This window comes from Caretta caretta, chromosome 27, assembly GCF_965140235.1.
Source record: "Caretta caretta isolate rCarCar2 chromosome 27, rCarCar1.hap1, whole genome shotgun sequence".
Classification (NCBI taxonomy): domain Eukaryota; kingdom Metazoa; phylum Chordata; order Testudines; family Cheloniidae; genus Caretta; species Caretta caretta.
This window is the reverse complement of record NC_134232.1, coordinates 8,801,342-8,824,622: the sequence shown is the minus strand read 5'-3', so window position 1 is coordinate 8,824,622 and position 23,281 is coordinate 8,801,342. Positions and strand designations below refer to the sequence as shown.

Below are 23,281 nucleotides of genomic sequence, written 5' to 3'. Positions count from 1 at the left end.
GAGGAGGAGTAAATAACACGTCCTTATCTACTTTCTCCACACCAGTCATGATTTTATAGACCTCTGTCACCTCTCCCCTTAGTTGTCTCTTTGCCAAGCTGAAAAGTCCCAGTCTTATTAATCTCTCCTCATATGGACCCCTAATCATTTTTGTTGCCCTTTTCTGAACCTTTTCCAATCTATATATTTTTGAGATGGGGCCAGCACATCTGCACGCAGTATTCAAGAGCCAGCAGTTGCAGAAGAAACCTGGCATCCGCCAGCAGGTGGCACCCCAGGCCGGGCAGTGCTGGGAGCCCACAGCTAGGCCAGGGTCGCGGGAACCGTTCTCAGGGGCTGGGGAAACCCGGGCCAGGCAGGGTCAGACCCGACGGGCCCAGATGTGGGTGATGGAGGCCGAGGGCTGTGGAAACTCTGGCTTTGGAGCTGGTGCAGCTGCGGCTGGAATCCTGTATGCAGAGCCGGGGCCCACAATTCAAGGACGCGGGCAAACTGGAGGCGGGGGGGGGGCGGGGGGGTCCGAGGTTATAGCAGCTGAGCTCCTGGAGTCTCTCTCTTTAGCTGAGCAAAGAGAAGGCGAAGGGGTGACTATCCAGTCCATCCGTCCCTCCAGCGGGAGCCACGCGTTGGCAACGGGCTCTACCGTCTCGCAGGCAAAGGTCTAACAGGCTGGAAGTAGAAACTGGACAAATTCAGACTGGAAATAAGGTGCAAGTTGTTACCCGTGCAAGTAACTGAGCGTTGGAACAACCTGCCCAGGGCTGTGGTGGATTCTCTGTCACTGGCAGTTTACAAATCCCACACGGACGTGGCTCTGGAAGATCTGCTCTGGTCCAGCCGGGAATTAATGCAGGGCAGCTCTGGGGCCTGTGTTATGGAGGAGGTCCCTCTCCATCACGATCTATGAAAGATGGGCTGGTGCCCAAAGTGGAACAAAGCCAAATCAGGGGACATGACTCCCCCCCAAAATCTGTGGGGAGGGAGGGGCTGCACCTACGCCCCCTGTGATGGGGGTCCATGGGCAGTAGCTGCCGCTCTGTCCTCTTCCTGTCCTCTCCACGCCCACACGGCAGGCGCTCAGCGAGGCCAAACCCAGCCCCAACGGAAAGGGGAGGTACACCCACCACACACACACCCTGCCGTGGGTTGCTGCTCTGCCGAGGGCAGCTAAACGCCACGGCACCACGAGGAGTAAGCGCATGGGGCAGGTGTTCGGGTCGAAGCTACACTCCCCTTGGTGGGCCCGGAGCCCCCCAGATCAGCCGGGAGGGCAGCTGATCAGCAGGTGAGCCCGAGGCAGTGCGGTCCAGCAGGCGGAGCACTGGCCTCAGGAGACCGCTGTCACACAGGGCCGTCCTTAGCCATACGCGGCTGTGTAGGGCACCTGAAAATTTGGGGCACCCCTAGGTCTTAGTTTTCAGAGTAGCAGCCATGTTAGTCTGTATTCACAAAAAGAACAGGAGGACTTGTGGCACCTTAGAGACTAACAAATTTATTAGAGCATAAGCTCCAGGTTACCAGCAGGAGAGTGAGTTTGTGTGTGTATGGGGGTTGGGGGGGATGTGAGAAAACCTGGATCTATGCAGGAAATAGCCCGACTTGATTATGTAAAGAGTTGTCACTTTGGATGGGCTAGCACCAGCAGGAGAGTGAATTTGTGTGGGGGGGTGGAGGGTGAGAAAACCTGGATTTGTGCTGGAAATGGCCCACCTGTTGATCACTTTAGATAAGCTATTACCAGCAGGACAGTGGGGTGGGAGGAGGTATTGTTTCATATTCTCTGTGTGTATATAAAGTCTGCTACAGTTTCCACGGTATGCATCTGATGAAGTGAGCTGTAGCTCACGAAAGCTCATGCTCAAATAAATTGGTTAGTCTCTAAGGTGCCACAAGTCTTCCTTTTCTTATTACCACTTGAATGGCTCTTTAACAGGCATTTGCCAGCCCCCAGGTATAGGCTGTCAGTTTCTGAATGTACTGAGCAAAACAGTTGTGCGTTCCTGTAATATTTACTCCGCCCATGTTAGTCTACAGGACCTTACTTTAAAATTTGCTTTAAAAATATGTCATTAGTGAGCGGCTGAAGATGATAAAAAAATCGTTGCATAGATTTTTAGATGCACAAGCTGAGGATCCATCTTTAGCCTTAAAGGCTTGGATCTTCAGACAGAGCGTTTTTTAAATAAATCCTTCAAAAAACCACCCGCATCTAAAATACACACGCGAGCCCGGGCTGCCGTCAGGCATAGGGTGACCAGACAGCAAGTGTGAAACATCGGGACGGGGGTGGGGGGTAATAGGAGCCTATATAAGAAAAAGCCCCAAATATCAGGTCTGTTCCTATAAAATTGGGACATCTGGTCACCCTATAGGGGCACCAGTTTAATAATACTGCATAGAGCCCCATAAATCCTAAGGACGGCCCTCCCCTGTCCAGGTCTCTGTCTCCCCTTTGCCTTAGCTAGTTAGACTGTAAGGGCTTGGGGGCAGGACCGGTTTATTGCACACCCAGCACAATGGGGCCCTGACCTGAGGGCTGCTAGAATACAAATAGCCCAGCTTTCACTCTCAGGCGTCACAACCTCCAGGGTGGGAGGGCGCTGCCGAATCTTGAGCTGCTGGAGTCCAGGGATGATGAGAAAATCTCTGCTTTCATATTACAAAAAAGGCCGTTTTGAGACCTTACGACCAAGAGAAAGCCACGAAAACGTGACGTGAGTGCGACCCACGGGCTCAGCAAGCAGCAGGCAAACCAACAGATCCCACAGCTCAGCGTTTGTTAAACGTCTCATGCTTTTTCGAGACGGTCCTGTGATTTCGGGGGGCCTGACTGGTGATTTTTGAAAGCTCGGAGTTGGGGATGCTGGCAGACAGCGCCTGGGTCCCAGCTTACGATGGCAAAGTTAGAATCATAGAATCATAGAATCATAGAATATAAGGGTTGGAAGGGACCCCAGAAGGTCATCTAGTCCAACCCCCTGCTCGAAGCAGGACCAATTCCCAGTTAAATCATCCCAGCCAGGGCTTTGTCAAGCCTGACCTTAAAAACCTCTAAGGAAGGAGATTCTACCACCTCCCTAGGTAACGCATTCCAGTGTTTCACCACCCTCTTAGTGAAAAAGTTTTTCCTAATATCCAATCTAAACCTCCCCCACTGCAGCTTGAGACCATTACTCCTCGTTCTGTCAAGTTGGGGGCCTGGAGAGCAGGAGGTCAGATCAGTGTCTCCAACTCCCACACTTTCATTGCAAATCTCACAAGGGCTAGCGCCTCTCTTAAAGCCCCGGCTGCTGGAGTCATGTGATGAAACGCAGCTATTATTAATGTTAAGTATGTTTCTAGCGCTTGCGGTTGCAGAGAAAAACATGAACTAGTCAGCTCCAGCCACGGCCCCGCCGGCTCCCCGCGACCGAGGGACTTGAGGCTTCGCCAAGTGACGTCCCTCCCCAGAGCCGAGACTCCAGATCGAGCCAGCCCAGTGCTCACCCCTCTCTGAGCGGCCAGCTCCACCCTAGCCTCCGAGCCCGATGCTGGCCCATCCCCCGGCCTGCCTCCGCACAGTCCAAAGAGAAGGAGACGAAAAGTCAAACTACACCCCCCCCGCCCCCCAACTCCCCTCCACTCACCCCCCAGCCCCCAAATCAGAGCTCAGCCCTAGCTCATGCATTGCTGGAGGTGGCAGGCCGGGTCCTTTCCCCTTCGCCAGCCGGGCAGGGCGGGGCAGGAGCAGCCTCGCCCCATTCCTAAGGCCCTGATCTCAGAGCCTGGAGTCGGAGCAACCGAAGGTACAGTCCAAAAACCAACCCCTCCCAGCCCCGGGTCTCTCCCTCAGCCGCCCGCCCCGGTTCCTATCCAGCCCCGGCACCCGGGCAGGGCAAGTGCTCCCTGATCGCACCCAGCTGCTTTTGGCCATTAGCGCCAAATTGTCCCTTAAAGGAGTCGCACCCCCTGCCACACATTCCCGACATGCCCATCGTATCTATCTAGCCACCCTCCTGTCCAGCCCCATATCCCTCGATCCCCCACACGCCCATCTCTCTACCCAGCCCCATAACCCTCGATCCCCCTACACTCCCATCTCTCTACCCAGCCCCATATCCCTCGATCCCCCTAAACTCCCATCTCTCTACCCAGCCCCATAACCCTCGATCCCCCTACACTCCCATCTCTCTACCCAGCCCCATATCCCTCGATCCCCCTACACTCCCATCTCTCTATCCAGCCCCATATCTCTCGATCCCACTACACTCCCATCTCTCTGTCCAGCCCCATATCCCTCTATCCAGCCCCATATCCCTCGATCCCCCTACACTCCCATCTCTCTACCCAGCCCCATATCCCTCGATCCCCCTAAACTCCCATCTCTCTACCCAGCCCCATAACCCTCGATCCCCCTACACTCCCATCTCTCTACCCAGCCCCATATCCCTCGATCCCCCTACACTCCCATCTCTCTACCCAGCCCCATATCCCTCTATCCCCCTACACTCCCATCTCTCTGTCCAGCCCCATATCCCTCTATCCAGCCCCATATCCCTCGATCCCCCTACACTCCCATCTCTCTACCCAGCCCCATATCCATCAATCCCCCTACACTCCCATCTCTCTATCCAGCCCCATATCCCTCTATCCATCCCGATATCCCTCTGTCCCCCCACACTCCCATCTCTCTACCCAGCCGCATATCCCTCTATCCCCCTACACTCCCATCTCTCTATCCAGCCCCATATCCATCAATCCCCCTACACTCCCATCTCTCTATCCAGCCCCATATCCCTCGATCCCCCTACACTCCCATCTCTCTACCCAGCCCCATAACCCTCGATCCCCCTACACTCCCATCTCTCTATCCAGCCCCATATCCCTCGATCCCCCTACACTCCCATCTCTCTACCCAGCCCCATATCCCTCGATCCCCCTACACTCCCATCTCTCTATCCAGCCCCATATCCCTCGATCCCCCTACACTCCCATCTCTCTACCCAGCCCCATAACCCTCGATCCCCCTACACTCCCATCTCTCTATCCAGCCCCATATCCCTCGATCCCTCTACACTCCCATCGCTCTATCCAGCCCCATAACCCTCTATCCCCCTACACTCCCATCTCTCTGTCCAGCCCCATATCCCTCTACCCAGCCCCATATCCCTCGATTCCCCCACACTCCCATCTCTCTACCCAGCCCCATATCCCTCTATCCCCCTACACTCCCATCTCTCTGTCCAGCCCCATATCCCTCTACCCAGCCCCATATCCCTCTATCCCCCTACACTCCCATCTCTCTACCCAGCCCCATATCCCTCTATCCCCCTACACTCCCATCTCTCTATCCAGCCCCATATCCATCAATCCCCCTACACTCCCATCGCTCTATCCAGCCCCATATCCCTCTATCCCCCTACACTCCTATCTCGCTATCCAGCCCCATATCCCTCTATCCCCCTACATTCCCATCTCGCTATCCAGCCCCATATCCCTCTATCCCCTCACACTCCCATCTCTCTATCCAGCCCCATATCCCTCTATCCCCCCACACTCCCATCTCTCTATCCAGCCCCATATCCCTCTATCCCCCTACACTCCCATTTCGCTATCCAGCCCCATATCCCTCTATCCCCCTACATTCCCATCTCGCTATCCAGCCCCATATCCCTCTATCCCCTCACACTCCCATCTCTCTATCCAGCCCCATATCCCTCTATCCCCCCACACTCCCATCTCTCTATCCAGCCCCATATCCCTCTATCCCCCTACACTCCCATCTCGCTATCCAGCCCCATATCCCTCTATCCCCCTACATTCCCATCTCTCTATCCAGCCCCATATCCCTCTATCCCCCCACACTCCCATCTCTCTATCCAGCCCCATATCCATCGATCCCCCCACACTCCCATCTCTCTACACATATTCATCTATCCCCATACACACCCATCTAATCTATCTAGCCACCCCCATATTTGTCTGTCTATCCCCATCCATCCATCTCCAGACGCACCTGTCTAATCTCTCTGTCTATCTACCCCTCCCTCCCCAAACACACCCATCTCTCTCTCTCTCTCTCTGTGTTATTAAGTTGGTGCTGTGGGACCTGACAGCCTCCATCCAGCCCTTCCACCCGTCTGACCTTTCTTTTAACCCCGGGTTCCCGGCCCTGCGGCCTTTGCTGGGGAGGGACAGAAACACTCCGGACGTGGGTTGTTTCCGTTCAACTTGCTCTTTATTATGGAGGCAGAGACCAGAGGCTCAACTGGAAATATATATATATAAATGACGTACAAAATAAAATCAACCCGATTCGGGGGGAGAGCGAGGGGTCGGGATCCAGCCGCTCAGACTGGCCACTGCACACAGACATCATTACAACGACAACCCAGAGAGGCCCCCCTGCCCCGCGCCCCCAGGGCCCACATCCATCTCTGTGACCCCCGCCGTGGGGTTGGGGGGCGGTCCACAGCGCCGAGCACGGCGAGGCAGCCTCTCCAGGTGCTGTACGGGAGGGAGGCCTCGGTGCCTCGGAGGGGGCTGGGGTGGGGCTGGGGAGGGGGCCAGGAAAGAGTGGGGGGGGGGAGGAGGGAAGACCCTCTTTGCAGAGAGATTTCCAGCTCCTCAGGGTTCAATTAAAAACGCAAATGACACCAAAAGACTCGGAACATTTAAAAAGAGACCGGGGGGGGGGAGCAGGGAGCCCGTCACCATAGGTAGGAGTCCTCGTACCTGCCGGAGAGAGTGGGGAGTTAGACACTGGGGCAAGGTCAGGCAGAGCCCCCCCTCCCCACCAGCCCCCTCCTCAAGCTCTGCCCCCTCAGCCTTATCCCCATCTCTCCCTCCTCCCCACAGAGCAGCCAGTCGCTGACCCCCACCAGCAGGGAGGAGGCAACTCCCCCCAATTCCGCCACTGGGACACGCTTTTCCCTTCCCCCAACCTACAGGGTGGGCAGGGCCAGCCTGGCGGTCAGGAGAGGGGTTGGGGAGGGGTTGGGGCATATGGGGATCACCCCTCCCTGTACCCCAGCGTAGCCCCCCCCCTTCAACCTGTACCATTCACGTCGGACCCGAGCCATGGAGTTTGGATCCGGATTCCAAGTCTCCTCACTGAGGGGGTCCAGTCTGGGAAAGGGGCAGGGGTTGATCCAGCCTCTAGGGGCCATCGGCTCCAGATGTCTGCTCAGGTTTAGGTCCCACGAGCAGCCAAGTTCCCAGGGGGTGGTGTAGGACAATGCGGGGCGCTCAGACCACAGCGTGGACAGGGCCCCAGTGCATCCCCTGCCACCCTGGAGGTCAGGGGGGGAACGGGACTCCTGACTTTGGAGCAAAGGGAACCCCAGAGGCCAGGGGCGCGCTCACCGCGATCTGTCGGCGTGGTCACTGCTGTCCCCGAAGAGCAGCTCGGACATCAAGGCCTCGGGGCTGGATCTCTTCCCATACCTGGGGAGCGGTTAAACAGAGCACTGGGTTCACGGACGCTGCCTGGCCAGGGCAGGCCCCAGAGCCCAGCATCCTCCCGGCTACTCAGAAAGGGGGGAAGGGGCACGGATGGGGGGCAGATGGGATCAGTGAGAGGAGTGTGCCAGGGCACGGGGGAAGAGGGGCACAAGGCATGGGGAGTTGTCTGAGTGTGCGAGGGCAGTGCGAGTGTGTGGAGAGGGCTGGGTGGGGGGGGCGTCTTAGTGTGTGGGAAAGGGCTGGGTGGGGGGGATGTGCAAGTGAGCGGCTAGGGGCCTGGCAGAGGAGCGTTGCAAGCAGTCCCCTCTGGTTTGCAATTAGCCCCTGGCTAACGGGCTCCTGCGGGGCAAGCTGCGTTGATGGAGCTGGTGCTTAATGTCCTGTTTCATGGCTGCCGTCTTCACTGTGCTCCCCAAAGGACCCCCCAGGGGCCAGGGGACCCAGCAGCCTGCCTCTTCCACGGGCTACACTGGGAGATTATCCAGGGCAGACAGAGAATAAAACTCACGATTCTCGCTGGAGTGAGAACACGGAGCTGGGAATGACGCCGCAGACCCAGATCTGGCTGCAAATGGGGGCTAGGGGAATAAACGCCTGCCCCATTCAGGCACATACCCACACAGGGAAAAAACCCAGGCAAAATCATGCACAAAGACCCACATTTGTGCATAACTTTCCGTGCTCAAAAAGACACACACGCATCACCACCCACAGGGCGCAGACTTGTGCACTGATAGGTGCAGAGACACCCCGGGCTTGTGCACAAACATGCCCCCCACTACCGGGCACCTGACCCGGCAACCCCTGGGCACAAACACAGACTCTCCTGCACAAAACCCATGAGATTCCTGCACGGCAAAACCACACACACACATACAGACCCCCGCACTGGCCCATGCCCAAACCCGGACACCCGTGGCCAGACGCACGGACACACCCGCGCAGGGCGTGGACAAACACAAATGCGTGCCCAGCCCAAGCCGCCCACACGCACCGCTGCCTCGTCACTAGGTTGATGTAATGCCGAAGGGCAGAGAAGTATTTGGCCATTTCTTCCGGGGAGGCGTCGTCTCCGGGGTTCTCTGGTTTCGGGGGGTAGGCCTCCACCAGCGCCCCCAAGCAGAACAGCACGCAGAGGGTCACAGCAACCAGCATGGGCCAGAGCTTCACAGAGGCGACCATCTGAGAGCAGGGCAAAAAACGGGGTGAACACGCCGTGCGAATATAGACATGGCCCCTGCCACCCTCTCCACTGACCCCTGCTGGGCAGCTGCGTTTCTATGGGGAAGGGGTTGCTGCCAGTCCAAGGACCCAAATAAAAGTGGTCCTGAACTTCACGAATCTCCAAGGTTCTGGCTGGGGGCACAGGTTCACCTGCCCGCCCCTCACCCTAAGGCCAACACACCCTGTTGTCTTGTTTGAATCAGGAGAGCTGGGCTCTGCCACCGATCTGCTGGATTACCTTGGGCAAGTCACTTCCCTTCTGTGTGCCTCTTTCCCCTCCCACGCTTTGTGTGTCTATTTCGATTGGAAGTCCTGCCTCTCAGGAGCCCGCCCATGGCTGGGGCTGCTAGATGTTGCTATACAAATAGGAATGGCTGCCCAGCTGCAATCATGTCCCATCCCCTATGGGACACTGATCCTTCCCAGTTCCTTAGAGGACTGTGTGCTCATTTGCTGAGACATCCAGCCCAGGGGACATTTCCATGTACCAAGGAGGGGGACAACCCATCGGCCCTGTTCTTCTCCTGCAAACGCACAGGGCAGCTGAGTTGCTGAGCATCCTGATCCCAGATTCTGGTCCCCCTTCTGATTCCTGACCTCCAGCTCCCTGCGGTCCCCCACAGGACCTGCCGTTCATCCCTACAGGTTTGCACCTCCTGGGTGGAAGTCTCCTCTCATTCAGGCTGGGCAGCCCCCCCCAGGGCTACGTGGTTGTAACCAAGAGGTGAATTTGGCCTGCTGTGTCACCACACAGAAAGCTGGGACTTTCAAAGGAGCCCGAATGAAGTGCCCAGCTCCCTCTGGCATCCCATAAACAAGTCACTCTTCCACCTCCCCAAAGCAGCCAGCTCTGGGGTGGAACACAGCAGCTGTTCAACACGAAAAGCCTGATTCTGCTGTCACCTATGCCATTGTAACAGCATTAACTTCCGTGGCATTACTCCTGATTTACACCAGGGCAGCGAAGCTCAGACTCTGGCCCTACATTTCCATTTCCCGTCTGTATTACAGGGGGGTAGATACACTGATATTTGGCATAGTGCTTCGAAGCGGTAAAGCTAAGACTCCAGACCACCATCCATATTCATTCCTTTATGCACCCAGGCTTAACGAGACGAACGCCTCATTCCGGACCAGACTCTGAGCTCAGTTACGCCCCTGCAAATCAGCCACAGAAGATGAGTTACACTGGTCCAAATGCACCCAAGTCCCTACTAGTCTGTGTGCGTCCATAGAGTCGCAGTGTTATTTCTACCACCCTCTTTGCACGCCTGCCGCTGTACAGATGAAAGAGATGGGGCCCTTTTGTGTCTATGTCTGCTGCACACGTAGCCGCATGTGAAGGCCCGTCTCTAGATCTGCATTGCTATTGGGTGGGTGTGCGATGGACGGGAGGAGAGAGTCTTTCCCTTGTGTTTCCCTGCTGCATACATACTGTAAAGACCGGGGCGGGGGGGGGGGGTTTCTAGACGATGCCCCTGAAATCAAGTGTCTAAAAGCAACTCGACAGAGGCAGGCTTCCCCCCACTGATTCTAAGGGCATCATGCCAGGGCTGAGGTCGGCCCTGCCACACTGGCTTCCCTTTAGTAAGCATGAGACCCATCTACGTGTTCCCCGACCCACCTTCCTGGAAATGTGAAGAGATGGCTACTCAGCCCCCTAACTGAGACCCTGTATCGCCCTCCGCTGACAGCCCCCCTCGCTCATCAGACACCGCTCCCCGGGGAATAATGAACTGAGACCCAAAGCAGGCGAGATTTGGGGGCGGGGAGGGGGAGGGAAAGCAAGATGCCCCTCAAACCCTCCTCTTTATGCCCCCCATTCCCTCCTCCCCAGGCTTTCCTTATTATTATGATTGATATTTTGCTGGCCCTGAGCACAGCCCAACACCCCCATTGTGCCAAATGGTGTTCATCAGGGGTTCTCAACCTGGGGGTCGGGACCCGTCAGGGGGTCGTGAGGTTATTACGTAGGGGGTCGCGAGCTGTCAGCCTCCACCCCAAACCCTGCTTTACATCCAGCATTTATAATGGTGTTAAATATATTAAAAAGTGTTTTTAATTTATAAGGGGGGGGTCGCACTCAGAGGCTTGCTAGTTGAAAGGGGTCACCAGTACAAAAGTTTGAGAACCCCGGGTTATTAGGTGTATTACGGTAGCACCTAAGAGCCCTAGGCATGGCCCAGGACCCAGAGTGCCAAGTGCTGCGCATTATGATGTTAATTACGGTAGCACCTAGGAGGCCCAGGACCCCAGAGTGCCAGGTGCTGCACGTTATTAGGTGTATTACAGTAGCACCTAGGAGGCCCAGGACCCCAGAGTGCCAGGCACTGCACGTTATTAGGTGTATTACGGTAGCACCTAGGAGGCCCAGGACCCCAGAGCGCCAGGCGCTGCATGTTCCCACTGTGCTTGGCCAGTAACTCCCAGGGCCACCCCTGCCCCGGAAGCTGATGGGAGTGAGAGACTCGGGGCCGACCCCCCTCCTCACCCAGTCGAACTGGGATGGCCCCAAACAATGGGGGTCTCTCCGCTTCCCTTGGGGAAGTCATGCCGCCACCCACAACCTCCCTCTTTGCTCAGCTTATCCCTGACTGGGGGCAAACTGACCCCACCCCAGCTCCCCACCCCCAGGGGAAGCGCCTGGCCCCAAGCTAAGCCCCTGGCCGAGCTACTCACCGCGGGCAGGCGTCGGGGCGCAGGAGGTACAGAGAGGTGTCAGGATGGGAGAACCTGGAGCTTCCAGTCCCTCTTGCTGCTCTCACCGCTCTGGCTGCTCTGGCTGCTCACCACCCAGGGGCTTTATAGCCCTGCTGGCTCGGGGAAGTAAGGAAGGAGGAAGGCTCCTCCCTCATCCTCTCTCCCTCCCCTTAGCAGTCACTGATCAATGTACTGCCCTCAGCCATCCTTGAGCCTCCCCAAGGAGAGCAGGGTCCATGCCAAGGGAGGGGGGCACTGGGATGAGTCCTAGGGAGACTGGCTGAGAAGCTTCCCTTTGTAAAGGACACGGGGGTCGGGGGAGAGAGACGGTTGGAGCCTGCTGTGGGACTGACTCCATGACAGCTGGGTGCTGCGGGCGGGCATGGATCAGAACAGGAGAGGGTGGGGGTAGCGGTGCAACAGTGTTTGGACTCAGGAGTCCAGGGGGATGTAGCAGCGAGATTCATTCGGGGTCCCCTGGCAGAGTTGGGGGGGCTAGCCCCAGTGTCCTGGCCAAACCCCCACATCTTCTCTGCATCAGATTCCCACTGTCATCCCAACTGGACCCTCACGCCCTGTCCCAAACTGTTATGTAGCGCTGATCAACAGCCGCCGAGTTCCAGCCTAGAGGTGGCTGCACTTCAGTGGTGGGTGAAGTGATTCTGGTTGGGCGGTGGGGTGGGCAGAGTGACTGGCCCGATCTGTAAGGGGGTCACTCAGGCAGGACCAACCACGCAATAACATCAGTACAGACAGATAGGAGATGATGGAAGGAAGGAGTTGGAATGATAGATGGACAGAAAGACAAATGAACAGAGACAGACAGCAGTCAAAGGAGATTCTCTGTTGACCAATATATAGCTCAGGGGTAGGCAAACTTTTTGGCCCGAGGGCCACATCTGGGTATGGAAATTGTATGGCGGGCCATGAATGCTCACAAGATTGTATGGCGGGCCATGAATGCTCACAAAATTGGGGGTTGGGGTGCGGGAGGAGGTGAGGGCTCCGGCTGGCAAGGGGTGCGGAGGGCAGGAGGGGGATCAGGGCTGGGGCAGGGAGTTGGGGCGTGGGGGAGGGCGTCAGGGGTGCAGGCTCCGGGTGGCGCTTACCTCAAGCAGCTCCCAGAAGCAGCGGCATGTCCCCCCTCCGGCCGCCCTTGAGGGCCGAATTAAAACGTCTGGAGGGCCGGATGTGCCCCCCGGGCCGTAGTTTGCCCACCCCTGATATAGCTGGTGAGCTATTCAAATTCTGTGTCTTTGTTCATCTCAATCCTTTCTTTCTTTCTTTTCAATAATCTATTTCAACTCCAATTTGCCTTGCGGTCCATCTCAATCTGTCTTCTTCTTTCTGCCGTAGACAGACAGACAGACAGCTGCACGACCAGCTCCTCCAACGCTCATTCTCACCCCCCTTCGCCAGGACCAGCCAGAAACTCAACCCCTGTGTTCCCAGAATGCCAGGACTGGAGGGTGTTTCCGTGTGACCCAACAAGCTTAGGAGTGTCCGCAGAGCTACAGAACATGGAGTGGGGTAGGACAAAGGTTTTGTTGCTGGGTATTTCGACTCTTTGGGGCAGGGCCTTTTCGTTGTGGGTCTGTGCTAGACCTAGCCAATGGGGGCCCGATCCCTATTTGGGGATCTCTCGCTGCTAGAATAATATATAATAATACTATAAGAATATATAAGAATAAAGTGGGCATTTTATTCTCCTGCCGTGATGCCGCGGAGGAGCTATGCCAGGGGTCCCAGCCGAACACCGCTAGCCCCTTGGCCCTGTACCAGCCCAGCGCGTATTCTGTATGTGCCACGTATTCTGGACCCGTCTTCAAAGCATGTGACCGGTGCCACTTTCCAAACCCTTCGCCTGGCAAGCCAAGATTGCCGCAATAACCTGAATCCAACCGGCCTGGCCTGGAGGGAGGGGGAAAAAAACCCTAATTCCCCTTTTCTACATCAAACCCTTTCATGACTGGAAAATCTCATTTCTCCTGGCCTGCTGAGTGCTGTTCCAAAGGGGAAATTCCCCCTCCCCACCTGGATGGGGCATTAATTTCTAGCCCTGATGGCTCATGAGATATGGCCCCTCGATCTTGTCCATGATCCAAGACTGCCCATTGCTGGGCGGATTTGACATTTCAGGGTCAAAGGGAAAGATTTGGGGGAAGGGGAGCTGTTTGCAGCTGCTTGGGAATTGCAGCGTTAGGCTAGGACGGCAGGAGCAGCCGGGTATGTCTAAACCCGCTGCGATCACCCCGCCTCGTGGCTGTACGGACACCCCTGTGCCGTACCCCAGACCGGGCTGCACCGGTGGGCAGAGTGCAGGTGACACGGATGGAGATGAATGCCGAGCACCACGTGGCTCGGTCGTTTGTCCCCACCCCAATCTACACAGGTCACGGCTCGCTCCACACAAGGCTGTTTGGGGGACAATGCCGGTGGAGGTGAGGGGGGGAGGCGGGAGCGGCTATAAATAAGCAGCGGTGCGGACGTAGTGACTCAGCGGCGGAGGAGAAAGGAGGACAGGAACATAAAAGGCAAACGCTCCAAAACGGCTTACATAAGGCAAACAGTTATGACACTGGCTTCAACTTCCTGCTTTGCCGCTGACTCCCTGGGTGACCTTGAGCAAGTCACTTAGACCCGGATCCTCAAAGGGATTTAGGTGCTGAACGCCCATGGGAGTTAGGTGCCTAGACACCTTTGAGAATCTGGGCCTCAGTCTCTCTTTGCCTCAGGTTCCCATCTGTACAATGGGGATAAAACCATTGCCTTGCTTGGGGGGGAGGTGTCAGGATAACGCCATTGATTCTGGGGGATATGCTTGGAGCCATGTCATCAATGTGGAAGAAAGGGTCCGGGGTGGAGATCATAGACAGAGCGAGCAGCCTCTGGGCTCAGTCGTGCTTCCTGCTATTCAAACACCTAGCAAGAGACAGTCCCTGCCCCCAAACAGTTTCCAGCTGAAATAGATGAGACAGGCACAAGCTCAGGCAGGGAAACTGAGTCACGGAATAAGGGACTTGCTCAAGGCCACACGCTCAATGAGTGGCAGAGGTGAGACTAGAACCCAGGTCACTGCCCTAGCCATTGGACCACACTGCCACTTGGGAAAGCCCTGGGGAAATTCACTGGGGATCTGCCCTGGGTATTGACCCAACCAGCCACGGGGGCGCCATTGACACGGGAACAGAGCTGGCGTGCTCACCTAGCCAGCCACAGTAAATATTTACAAGACACACGGCGCAGCTCCCTGACTCCTGCGGCCGGAGAGCTGGCGTCTGCCATGCAGGGGAGCACATGGTCAGGGGCATGAACTCTCCATCCTTGGGTGGAAGAGACCGGGCAGTGGCTCAGTGAGCTTTCCCAAATCCCAGCCATGGGAGGGCTGCAGCGCCCGGAGCCTGGGCCACCTCCCCTAGAGCCTGGCTGAGTGACCCCCTCCAATAGCCCAGCACCTGGGACAGTGGCCTCAGGATGGCCAATTCTGCACAGCCAGCTGGGCCCCAGGGGAGAGGCCTCAGGGGGTTACCCTGACTGCTCAGCACAGGGACGGCAGGGGTGGGGGATCAGCCCCCTGACACCATCCTTGCCACGCGCCCTGCCGGCAAAGGCAGCCACGGCACCAGGGAGCCGGCGTGTCACTGCGCAGCGTGCCGCTCCCTGGGCGTCCGTCCGTATCCTTTGATGGATTCAGGCCGTGAGTCCTTGTCTGGCCCAGTACAAGCTGCACCTTCCAGCAGGCTCCGCGCCCTCCCTCTCCATCCCCATCCCCTGGGCATTGCTTATGCAGAGCAGGAAGCCAAGGAGAGTCAGGGACTGCGCAATCTGCCTCCCGGGCCGGTCTGTACTGCAGGGGGTCCGGGGGGCGGAGGGGGCTTAGCCAAGGAACCCCAGCACCCAGATCCCCCGCTGAGCCAGAGCTCTGTGCAACGCAGGGGCAGACACAGCTGCTCCCCTGATCCTCGGGGCTGGTTTAGTCAGAGCCACCTCCGGGCTGCTCTAGCCTACGCCAGCTTGCAATGACCCCATACAGGCCATTCCTCTTGCCACAGACCCTGCACCGTCTCACACACCAGAGAAATCCCTGCCCCCAGCTACTGAGCTGGGGGCAGCTTTATGGGCTCTGGACTGGGACTCAGAGAGGTGGGTTCTCGTCCTGTCTTGGCTGCCCAGTGAGCTTGGCTGAGTCACTTCCCCATGCTGTGCCTCAGTTTTCCCAGCTGTGAAATGGGGAATAGCGATCCTGTCCTCCGTTGTAAAGTGCTGTGGGCTCTAGGGGTGGAAAGGGCTGCACTGGAACAATTATAACTGGAGGTGAGGAGCTGGCCCTAGGTATCCGGAAGGCTGCTCTGTTACAGTTCAAGTGTCTTAGCCCTTGGGGAGCTGCTAAAACCCCCACTGGTAATAGTTGAACATCTCCCCGCTCCCCGGCTGCCAACTTAGAATAACCCCCAGCTCATTTTTATCAAATCATGTTATTATAGCAGTGCCTGGAGATCAGACCTGCTGGGACCTCTTTGTGCCAGGTGCTGTACAAACACAGAGTCCCTGCCCAGCACGGCTAACAACTGGGGCAGGGGAGAGGGAGAGAACAAGAAAGCCCAAGCTCTTCCTTAGCTCTTCCCAGCAGTAGATCTCAAAGCACTTTACAAAGGGGAATAATGACACTGATCTCTTTTTTACAGGTGGGGAAACTGAGGCAGGAGGATGACACGACTTGCCCAAGGCCACACAAGCGGCCAGTAGCAGAGCCAGGAATAGAACGCAGGTCTTCTGAGACTCAATTCCCATGGGGTGTGGTGCTGCGGGTTGGACCTTGCCCTAACGCTGTTTGCTGGCACTCTGCTCCGGGGCTGCCGCTCCCTCTCCTTCCACCCACACCAAGTGCTGGATAAAAGTTCATTTAAAAAAAAAATAACCAACATAAAACAAGCTCCGAATGATTTACACACATGTGTGTGCAATCACACACATGGCCAACCAGCTCAGCCCCATAATTAGAAAGGTTAGTGATTAGTTAATTAATCACCGCTCCGCCATCGAATCTCTCATTAAGATTCTGATTATTCTCCAAGAAAGTTTCCTGGTCCAATCAATAGTCATCAAAGTCCCTTTATGGACTGATGAGTTGCCCTTTGCAGCTCAGTTTCATTAAATCCCAACTCGGCGTAGGGGAAACTAATTCTTTATGGATTTGGCATTAAGAGCAAGGGGCCGGATCCCGAGAGATTTGCCTCCTTCCCTCTCAGGCAAAATTCTCATTGAAGTCCCAGGGGCGTTTTCCCAGAATATGGACCAGCTAATACATTGGCACCTTGATAGCCCTTATAACAGGATCTCAAGGCAAATTACAGTCATTCCTTGTTACAATTTATTTGGATTTTATTAATTCCAAGGAGCCCCCATCAAGGATCCGGCTGCCCCAGATAGACAGCTCCTCCCGCAAACAGCTCCTCCTCGCTCCCTTGAGATTGGTCAATATCATTCCCCCCGCCCCCACTGCGGATGGGTAAACCAAGGCACACAGCGGCTAAGCTGGGCATCTGTCAGACATAGCCACTGTTTTGGGGAGCCAACTGGAGCTAGCTGGCCCGGCTGTGGGGATAGCTTAGAGCCCCGGGGCTGCTTTCATTAGGGCTGGTAATCTGCCCTTTTACAGCCAGGATGCTGGCTAAGCCACTCGAATGCTGATAGTCCTCCAATGCCGTCCCACAGTTCCCCCCGCGCGCCCAGAGGGACAGACAAGTTCATCCACAAGTCACTTGGGAAGAACGACAGAGAGGCTCAGCTTCCCGTGCAGCACAAAGCACCATGGGATACGTCCTCCCCCGAACTCCTAGCAGCACACATGGGGGCGTGCGGCATGGGTGAGGACTTTGCAGCGTGGCCACTCGCACCCGGGCAAGGCTCACCTGGGTGCTCAGACCCCGGGGCCGACCATCCGGGCTGCCTGGAGCAACAATGCACCCTGGCTGTAGCAACAGTCGGAGCATTGGCCAAGCTCTCTACCAACTGCCCCCACCAGAGTCATGCCGCGCTGGCCAGATGACAGGGTCTAGCCTTTGCCTACTGCGCATCCCCCCGTCAGGCTGCAAGAAAGTCTTGCGGTTTCCATTCAACGGTTGCAGCCATAGTTTAAAGTCGCGGCTTCGGTGCGGTCAGACATGAGCGTGTCAACGTGGCCCTCGACAGACGCTCCCCTGCGGGGTCTAGTCTCAGCTTGCCCTTCACCCTGGTTCCCGAGGAGTGCCAGCCCCCGCCGGGAGTGCCACCCCCGGGCGCTCCCCCCGCACCTTCTTTCAAGATACGCCGGCTACCTTCCAACGCAGGGCAGCAGCCCAGAGGAGACACCACACTCCAAGTTGTCGTTTCCGCACGAAAACCAGGCCCCACCGTGTTCTTACGGCCCTGCCAATGACGGGGACTCCATCACCTGCCTGCTCCAGTGCTTACCTATCCTTATCCTTAGGAAGTTTTTCCCCAATATCTAACCTAAATCTCTCGTGCTGCAAAGTCAATTGATTCCTTCTTGTCCTACCCTGGGTGGCCATGGAGATCAATTGGTCACCGTCCTCTTTATCACACCCATTTTACGTCTTTGAAGACTGTTATCTTGTCCGTGCTCTGCCTTCTCCTCTCGAGACTAACTATTCCCCTTCCTTTCAACCTTTCTTCACAGGTCACGTTTTCTAATCCTTTTATAACGTGTGTTGATTTTTAGTCAATCCAGATGATTCCCTACAGGCTGAGTCGAAGCTGGAAGTGGGAAAGGAGCTAGACAGACCAGAGAAAAGAAAGAAAAGAAAAGAAACAGAGAGAAGCAACCGCAGGAACTATTCCAGTGGGAATCCTGAGGTGTATAAAGATATATCAATTTGCTAGTATAACAAACAGAGCTGAGTTACCATTGTTTAAGCCACACAGCGCGGATTGTGTGTCACGCTGCATCTGGCCTTCTGTCTGAGCTCCATCGAGAGCCTGTCATCTGAAGCGGGTCACCTAGAAGCATGGCAGATAGGGTGACCAGACGGCAAATGTGAAGAATCGGGACAGGGTGTGGGGGGCAATAGGAGCCCATATAAGAAAAAGACCCTAAAATGGGGGCTGTCCCTATAAAATAGGGACATCTGGTCACCCTAATGGCAGATGCCCCTTCCCTGCCCTTTGTGGGTTATGTACCCAGTCCCTGCCAAACTCCAGGCTCGAACCTGAGCCAAGTCAATCACCAGGGTGAGCTGTGGTAAAAGCAAAGGGCAGAGACTTGGATTTCCTGGGTTCTACGACCAGCTCTGGGTGGGAGGAAGGACTAGTGTTCAGAGCAGGCAAACGGAAGCCAGGACTGCTGAGGTCTATTCCCAGCTCAACGTGGTCTAGTGGCTACAGCAGGACAACTGAGTTAGAACCCCAGCTCCACATGGGAATGATGTCTAGTGGTTAGAGCAGGGTCAGGATTCCTAAGTTCTATTCCCACCTCAGCCCTTTCTGTGCCTCAGTTTCCCCTTCTATAGAACAGAGGTAATGATACCCACCTGCCCCCAGGTGGGGTTGTGAGGTTTAATGAATTAATGTTAGTAAGAAGCTTTGAGACCCCTGGACAGGAGGGGCAGAGAATTATTACGCACGCCAGCCCAAACCAAGTTATTTCTTTATTTCCTATCCCATCATTTTAAGAAGACAGAAGCAAATACTCATTGCCCTCTTCCAAGGCCCTGAGGGGGTTTCTAAGGGTCGAGCCAGCCTGAGCCACGCTGACACATCAGGACCCAGATAAGGATGCAAGACACATGATCCTGAGAGCTGATGTGAGTGCCTGACAAATCGTATCATAGATATCAATTACCAGCCAGCAGCTCTGACAAAGGACATTAAAACCCCCACGAAATAAATAACACCACTGCTTTGCCACAGAGGTAACCCGGAGCTGAACTTTTCTGCCGTTTGCTCTAATGGCCCCAGTCGGGAAGCTGAGATTTAAGACATTATATCTCCTCTTGCTGACAGCCCCGGAGTGGGGCTAAAATCAACGAGGGATTGAGAGCTGGGGCCATGTGGAGCATCTCTCTCTCCCACACACACAGCTGGAAATAGACTGAGAGAGGCAGACACCCTGCGGGTGGGGGGTTCAACAGGTACCGTCGCTCTCTCCGCACACACAGTTATAGCCGAGTGTGTTGGTGTGAGCACACGTGGGAGCACAGAGTGTCTGTGCACATGTGGGTGAGAATGGGGGTGTATGAACAATTGTGAGTCTCTCCCACACATACCTGAACATAGAATCATAGAATATCAAGGTTGGAAGGGACCTCAGGAGGTCATCTAGTCCAACCCCCTGCTCAAAGCAGGACCAATCCCCAATTTTTGCCCCAGATCCCTAAATGGCCCCCTCAAGGATTGAACTCGCAACCCTGGGTTTAGCAGGCCAATGCTCAAACCACTGAGCTATCCCAAGCACATCCATTCTCTCGGGCCCATCCACTCAAACACCCTCAGGTATGCCTCTGCTGTAACACACATTTATACACTCCCTTACGCACGCTTGCCCTCAGCTCTCAGTCATTCGTACCCCTCCGTTCACACCCACTCACGGCCAAGCATGCTCTCCGGGCTGACGTGCACGCTCCCAAGCTTTCACACTAACACACACTCAGCTACCAATCTCTGACCTCACACACGTCCCAGCACGCTGACTCGGACGCTCACAATCTCATGCATGCCATTCCATCTGCTCAGTTACCGTCTTGCACAGGCGCTCCGCACGCTCACAGCTCCTTCAGGGGTGAAACCGCTTTGCACACGCCTCTTCCTCCGTCACACTCAGCAAGGAGGCGTCAAACGCCCCGGCCTGGGGGAGCCGAGATATCGAAGAGACCTAAAGGACCGGGTCTGTTGCCCACCAGAGTGGAAGGAGCGGGACCTGGCCTCAGAGCTGTTCTCTGGCTCAGAGGACAAGGAAACGGGGCCACAGACTCAGGAGGGGTCAGCGATGCATGCTTGCCTAGGTGCTTGGGATGGCAGGATGTGGCTCCCCTGCGCCCCACAGGCATGTCTCAAACACAAAGGGAAAGCACGTGGTACAGGGCAGGTGCAGACACCCTGGGACATGCAGCAAATGGGAGGGTCTCGGGGCACGCCGGCGCTGCGGTCAGGAGTCTGACTGCAGCCCGTGCAGATGTGCGCAAGCTAGCGGTGATCGAGCCGGCTCGAGTAACAACAGCAATGAAGCTGCTGCAACACGCATTCCCAGGACCCTGGGCACGCACTCAAACAGCGAGCCCGTGCGGTCACACGTCTGACTGCAGTGCGGCAGAGGTGGGCAATGGGCTTGCACAGCGAACCCCCAAATCTATTGCCAACACGGGGGCCCAGTTTGCTGAGCAAATCTGGGCCGGCCGATGGCATCCACAACAACACTCACGGTGGTTGAGCTCTGACCAGCTCACCAGGGAAGTGGAAAATGGATTGGGCCTGGCCCCAGGAGCAGGCGATAAGTAAGTTCAGGGCCTGCCCAGGTCAGAATCAGGTCTCTGGTTCTGATGCGCCATTTACAAGTGGCACAGCCGGCACCTCGCTTCCCCCACCCGACCTCCGCTGCCCATCCACACTGCTTAGTGTCCCAGCACCCCTCCGCCTGCCTCTGCAGCTAGTGGGGACAGGGCGTCATTCCAGCACACACCGGGCTGTCCCTCTGAGGCACGGTCCCGCTACTTGCCAGCTGCCCTTCGCCTCGGCTGACAGGCACGTCACTGCCCCCCGACCCTCTGTCAGGAAGGATTTGCAGGCCCAGTGCTGGCCTGTCAGAGCAACTCGGAGAAGGAAGCAGCCAGGGTGGGGGTGGGGACATGTGGGACAGGCAGTGCGGGGGGGGGGGGGTGAAGAGACATGTGGATGGCAGAGGGGGAGAGGAGGTGTTTGGGGAGGGACATAAAGGCAGGTTGGGGAGATGCAAGGAGTCGGAGCAGTGGGTCAGTTGGAGAACCTGCCCTGATACTCATCACAGGGCTGGAAATCACATGGCACATGCCTGTATGAAGCCAAAAGTCCTGCCAACCTCCAGTGCAGAGAGATTAATGCTGGGGTCCTGGCCAAATTCAAATGTGGGTAACGTCCATTCAGCCTGCAATACCCCGGCACCCAAATCTCTGATTTCAACTCTCCTGAATTCTTTGCTACCTGTCCTAACCTATTGTGCAGTGTTCCTGTGGGCTGTTAAACAGCTGCCTAGTCCCACCCCAGAGGTAGCTGCCTTTCAGGAGTAGGCACACATGGGACTTGATGGTGTACAGCTTTGTATGCCAGCTCACTGGGGTGGCACAGCTTGGCAACCAGGTGGTACCGACCTCTCTCACAGAGGATGCTCCCCTGGAAGGTGAAGCCCTGCATCCCACCCCTTGGCCAGGATCTCTATAGCATGGGAGTGGGGTAAAGGCCCCTGGGGCTGGCATGAGATAAGGGGGAGCTGTGAGCCCTCCTGGGCTGTTCTGGGTACCCAGAGAGTTCCTGTGTCGGAGGACAGCTGGGTTTTTCTCAGGGCGCCCGGGCCATCCAGCTGGCACAGCACCCCCAGTCCCTCAGTGGGTGCTTAGGTCAGATCACCACCAGGCCACCTCAGCTTGGCCACCGAGGCTTACCAGGGCTGCTCCCACCCATGCTCCATCTGCCTTTCCCACATGAGCCATCACATGCCTGTCATCTGGTGCCAGGCAGCCCCTGCCAGTCCTGGTATTTACGCTCCTCTGACTCGGAGCCAGAACCGTGCGCCTCGCAAAGGTCAGGAGCAGAGAGTCCGGCTGCCTGGTGCGGAGTGACCCACCCCTCACCCCGGAGGAGCTCCTGCGCCCAGCCGGGCCTCGCACCAACCTACAGCCCGGGGCGGCCGAAACCTGGCCAGCCCTGTGAACCCAGAGCTACCGGCACACCCCAGCACGTTCACCCACACAGCTGGGCTCACACACACACACACCTCGATGCACACCCCTTCATAATCGCACACACCGTCTTGCACACTCAGACTTGCACACACACCTGTAAACACAGTCCTTTCCCACCACCCTGCACAAACACAGTCTCATACCCACAGGCGTGTACACCCACACAAATTCACACACACCTGCTCTCTCACACACACACACACACACACACCTGATGCCTTCACACACCCAGACACACAGTCCCGCCTGTCTATCTCGGGTCTCACTGCAGTGGGGGGCATGGTGTAGCTGACTGTCACCCCCAAATAGAGACAGACGCACGCCACCCTGTAGGATCTCACACACATCCCTTCGTGCACGAACAGCCGTGCCCACATGCGCACACTGCACGGGCGGCCTCAGTCACAGCCCTGCCCCCGGAGGCTCGGTCTGGCCCGAGGGTCTGTGCGCCCGAGCGGAGCTGGGTGCCCACTGAAGGATTTCGCCCTGTGTTGCAGGTGCCCGCAGCCCGGGGAGCAGACACGGCCGTCGGGAAGGTCAAATAAAGCCCCAAACACTAGCTCGGCCCAAGTGTCTTTCCGCAGGGCTGGTTGTGTTATCGCAGCCCAAGAGCAAAACGGCTGAGTAAGAACCGCCGGGGGCCTTGCCAGCCCCAGGCAGAGGGGGGCACATCCTTGGCCCTAGGTCACCCCCACTCCAACAGCTTCCTCTTTGCTTTTACAGCCCCACGTCCGCTCAGGCGGGGGCTGGGCAGGGAACCCGGGCTCTCCGCGTCACACCTGGGGCGGAAGGGGAAGCTTTACGCCTTGGCCCAGCGGCTCCGGGAGGGGAAATCAGGCCCCTGCAGCCGAGGGTCTCTAAAGCCAAGGCCAAGGCGTCGAAGGCCAGCCTGAGACCCCTTAGGGATCTGGAGTCCGGGAGGTGCTGAGCACCCACCCGTTCACCACCAGGCCCCTTGAAGGCCCCCAAAGTCCCTGTTCAAGAGC

General features: G+C 56.6%; 1 protein-coding gene across 4 annotated transcripts in view; it reads right to left on the bottom strand.

Moving 5' to 3' along the window:
* Positions 1–6,204: 6,204 nt before the first annotated feature.
* Positions 6,205–23,281, bottom strand: part of LOC125626778 (peptide YY-like) — a 34,714-nt gene continuing 17,637 nt past the window's right edge. For 3 of the 4 annotated variants that reach the window (XM_048830198.2, XM_048830193.2, XM_048830196.2), the window contains exons 2-4: positions 8,438–8,625; positions 7,345–7,425; positions 6,205–6,714 (exon numbers count right to left, since the gene is read on the bottom strand). In XM_048830198.2, the coding sequence (XP_048686155.1) occupies positions 6,690–6,714; positions 7,345–7,425; positions 8,438–8,625 (294 nt within the window). In that variant the 3' untranslated portion in view covers positions 6,205–6,689. Of the gene's footprint in view, positions 6,715–7,344; positions 7,426–8,437; positions 8,626–11,346; positions 11,484–23,281 lie in introns of those variants that run through there. The other variant, XM_048830197.2, reaches the window with a different exon arrangement.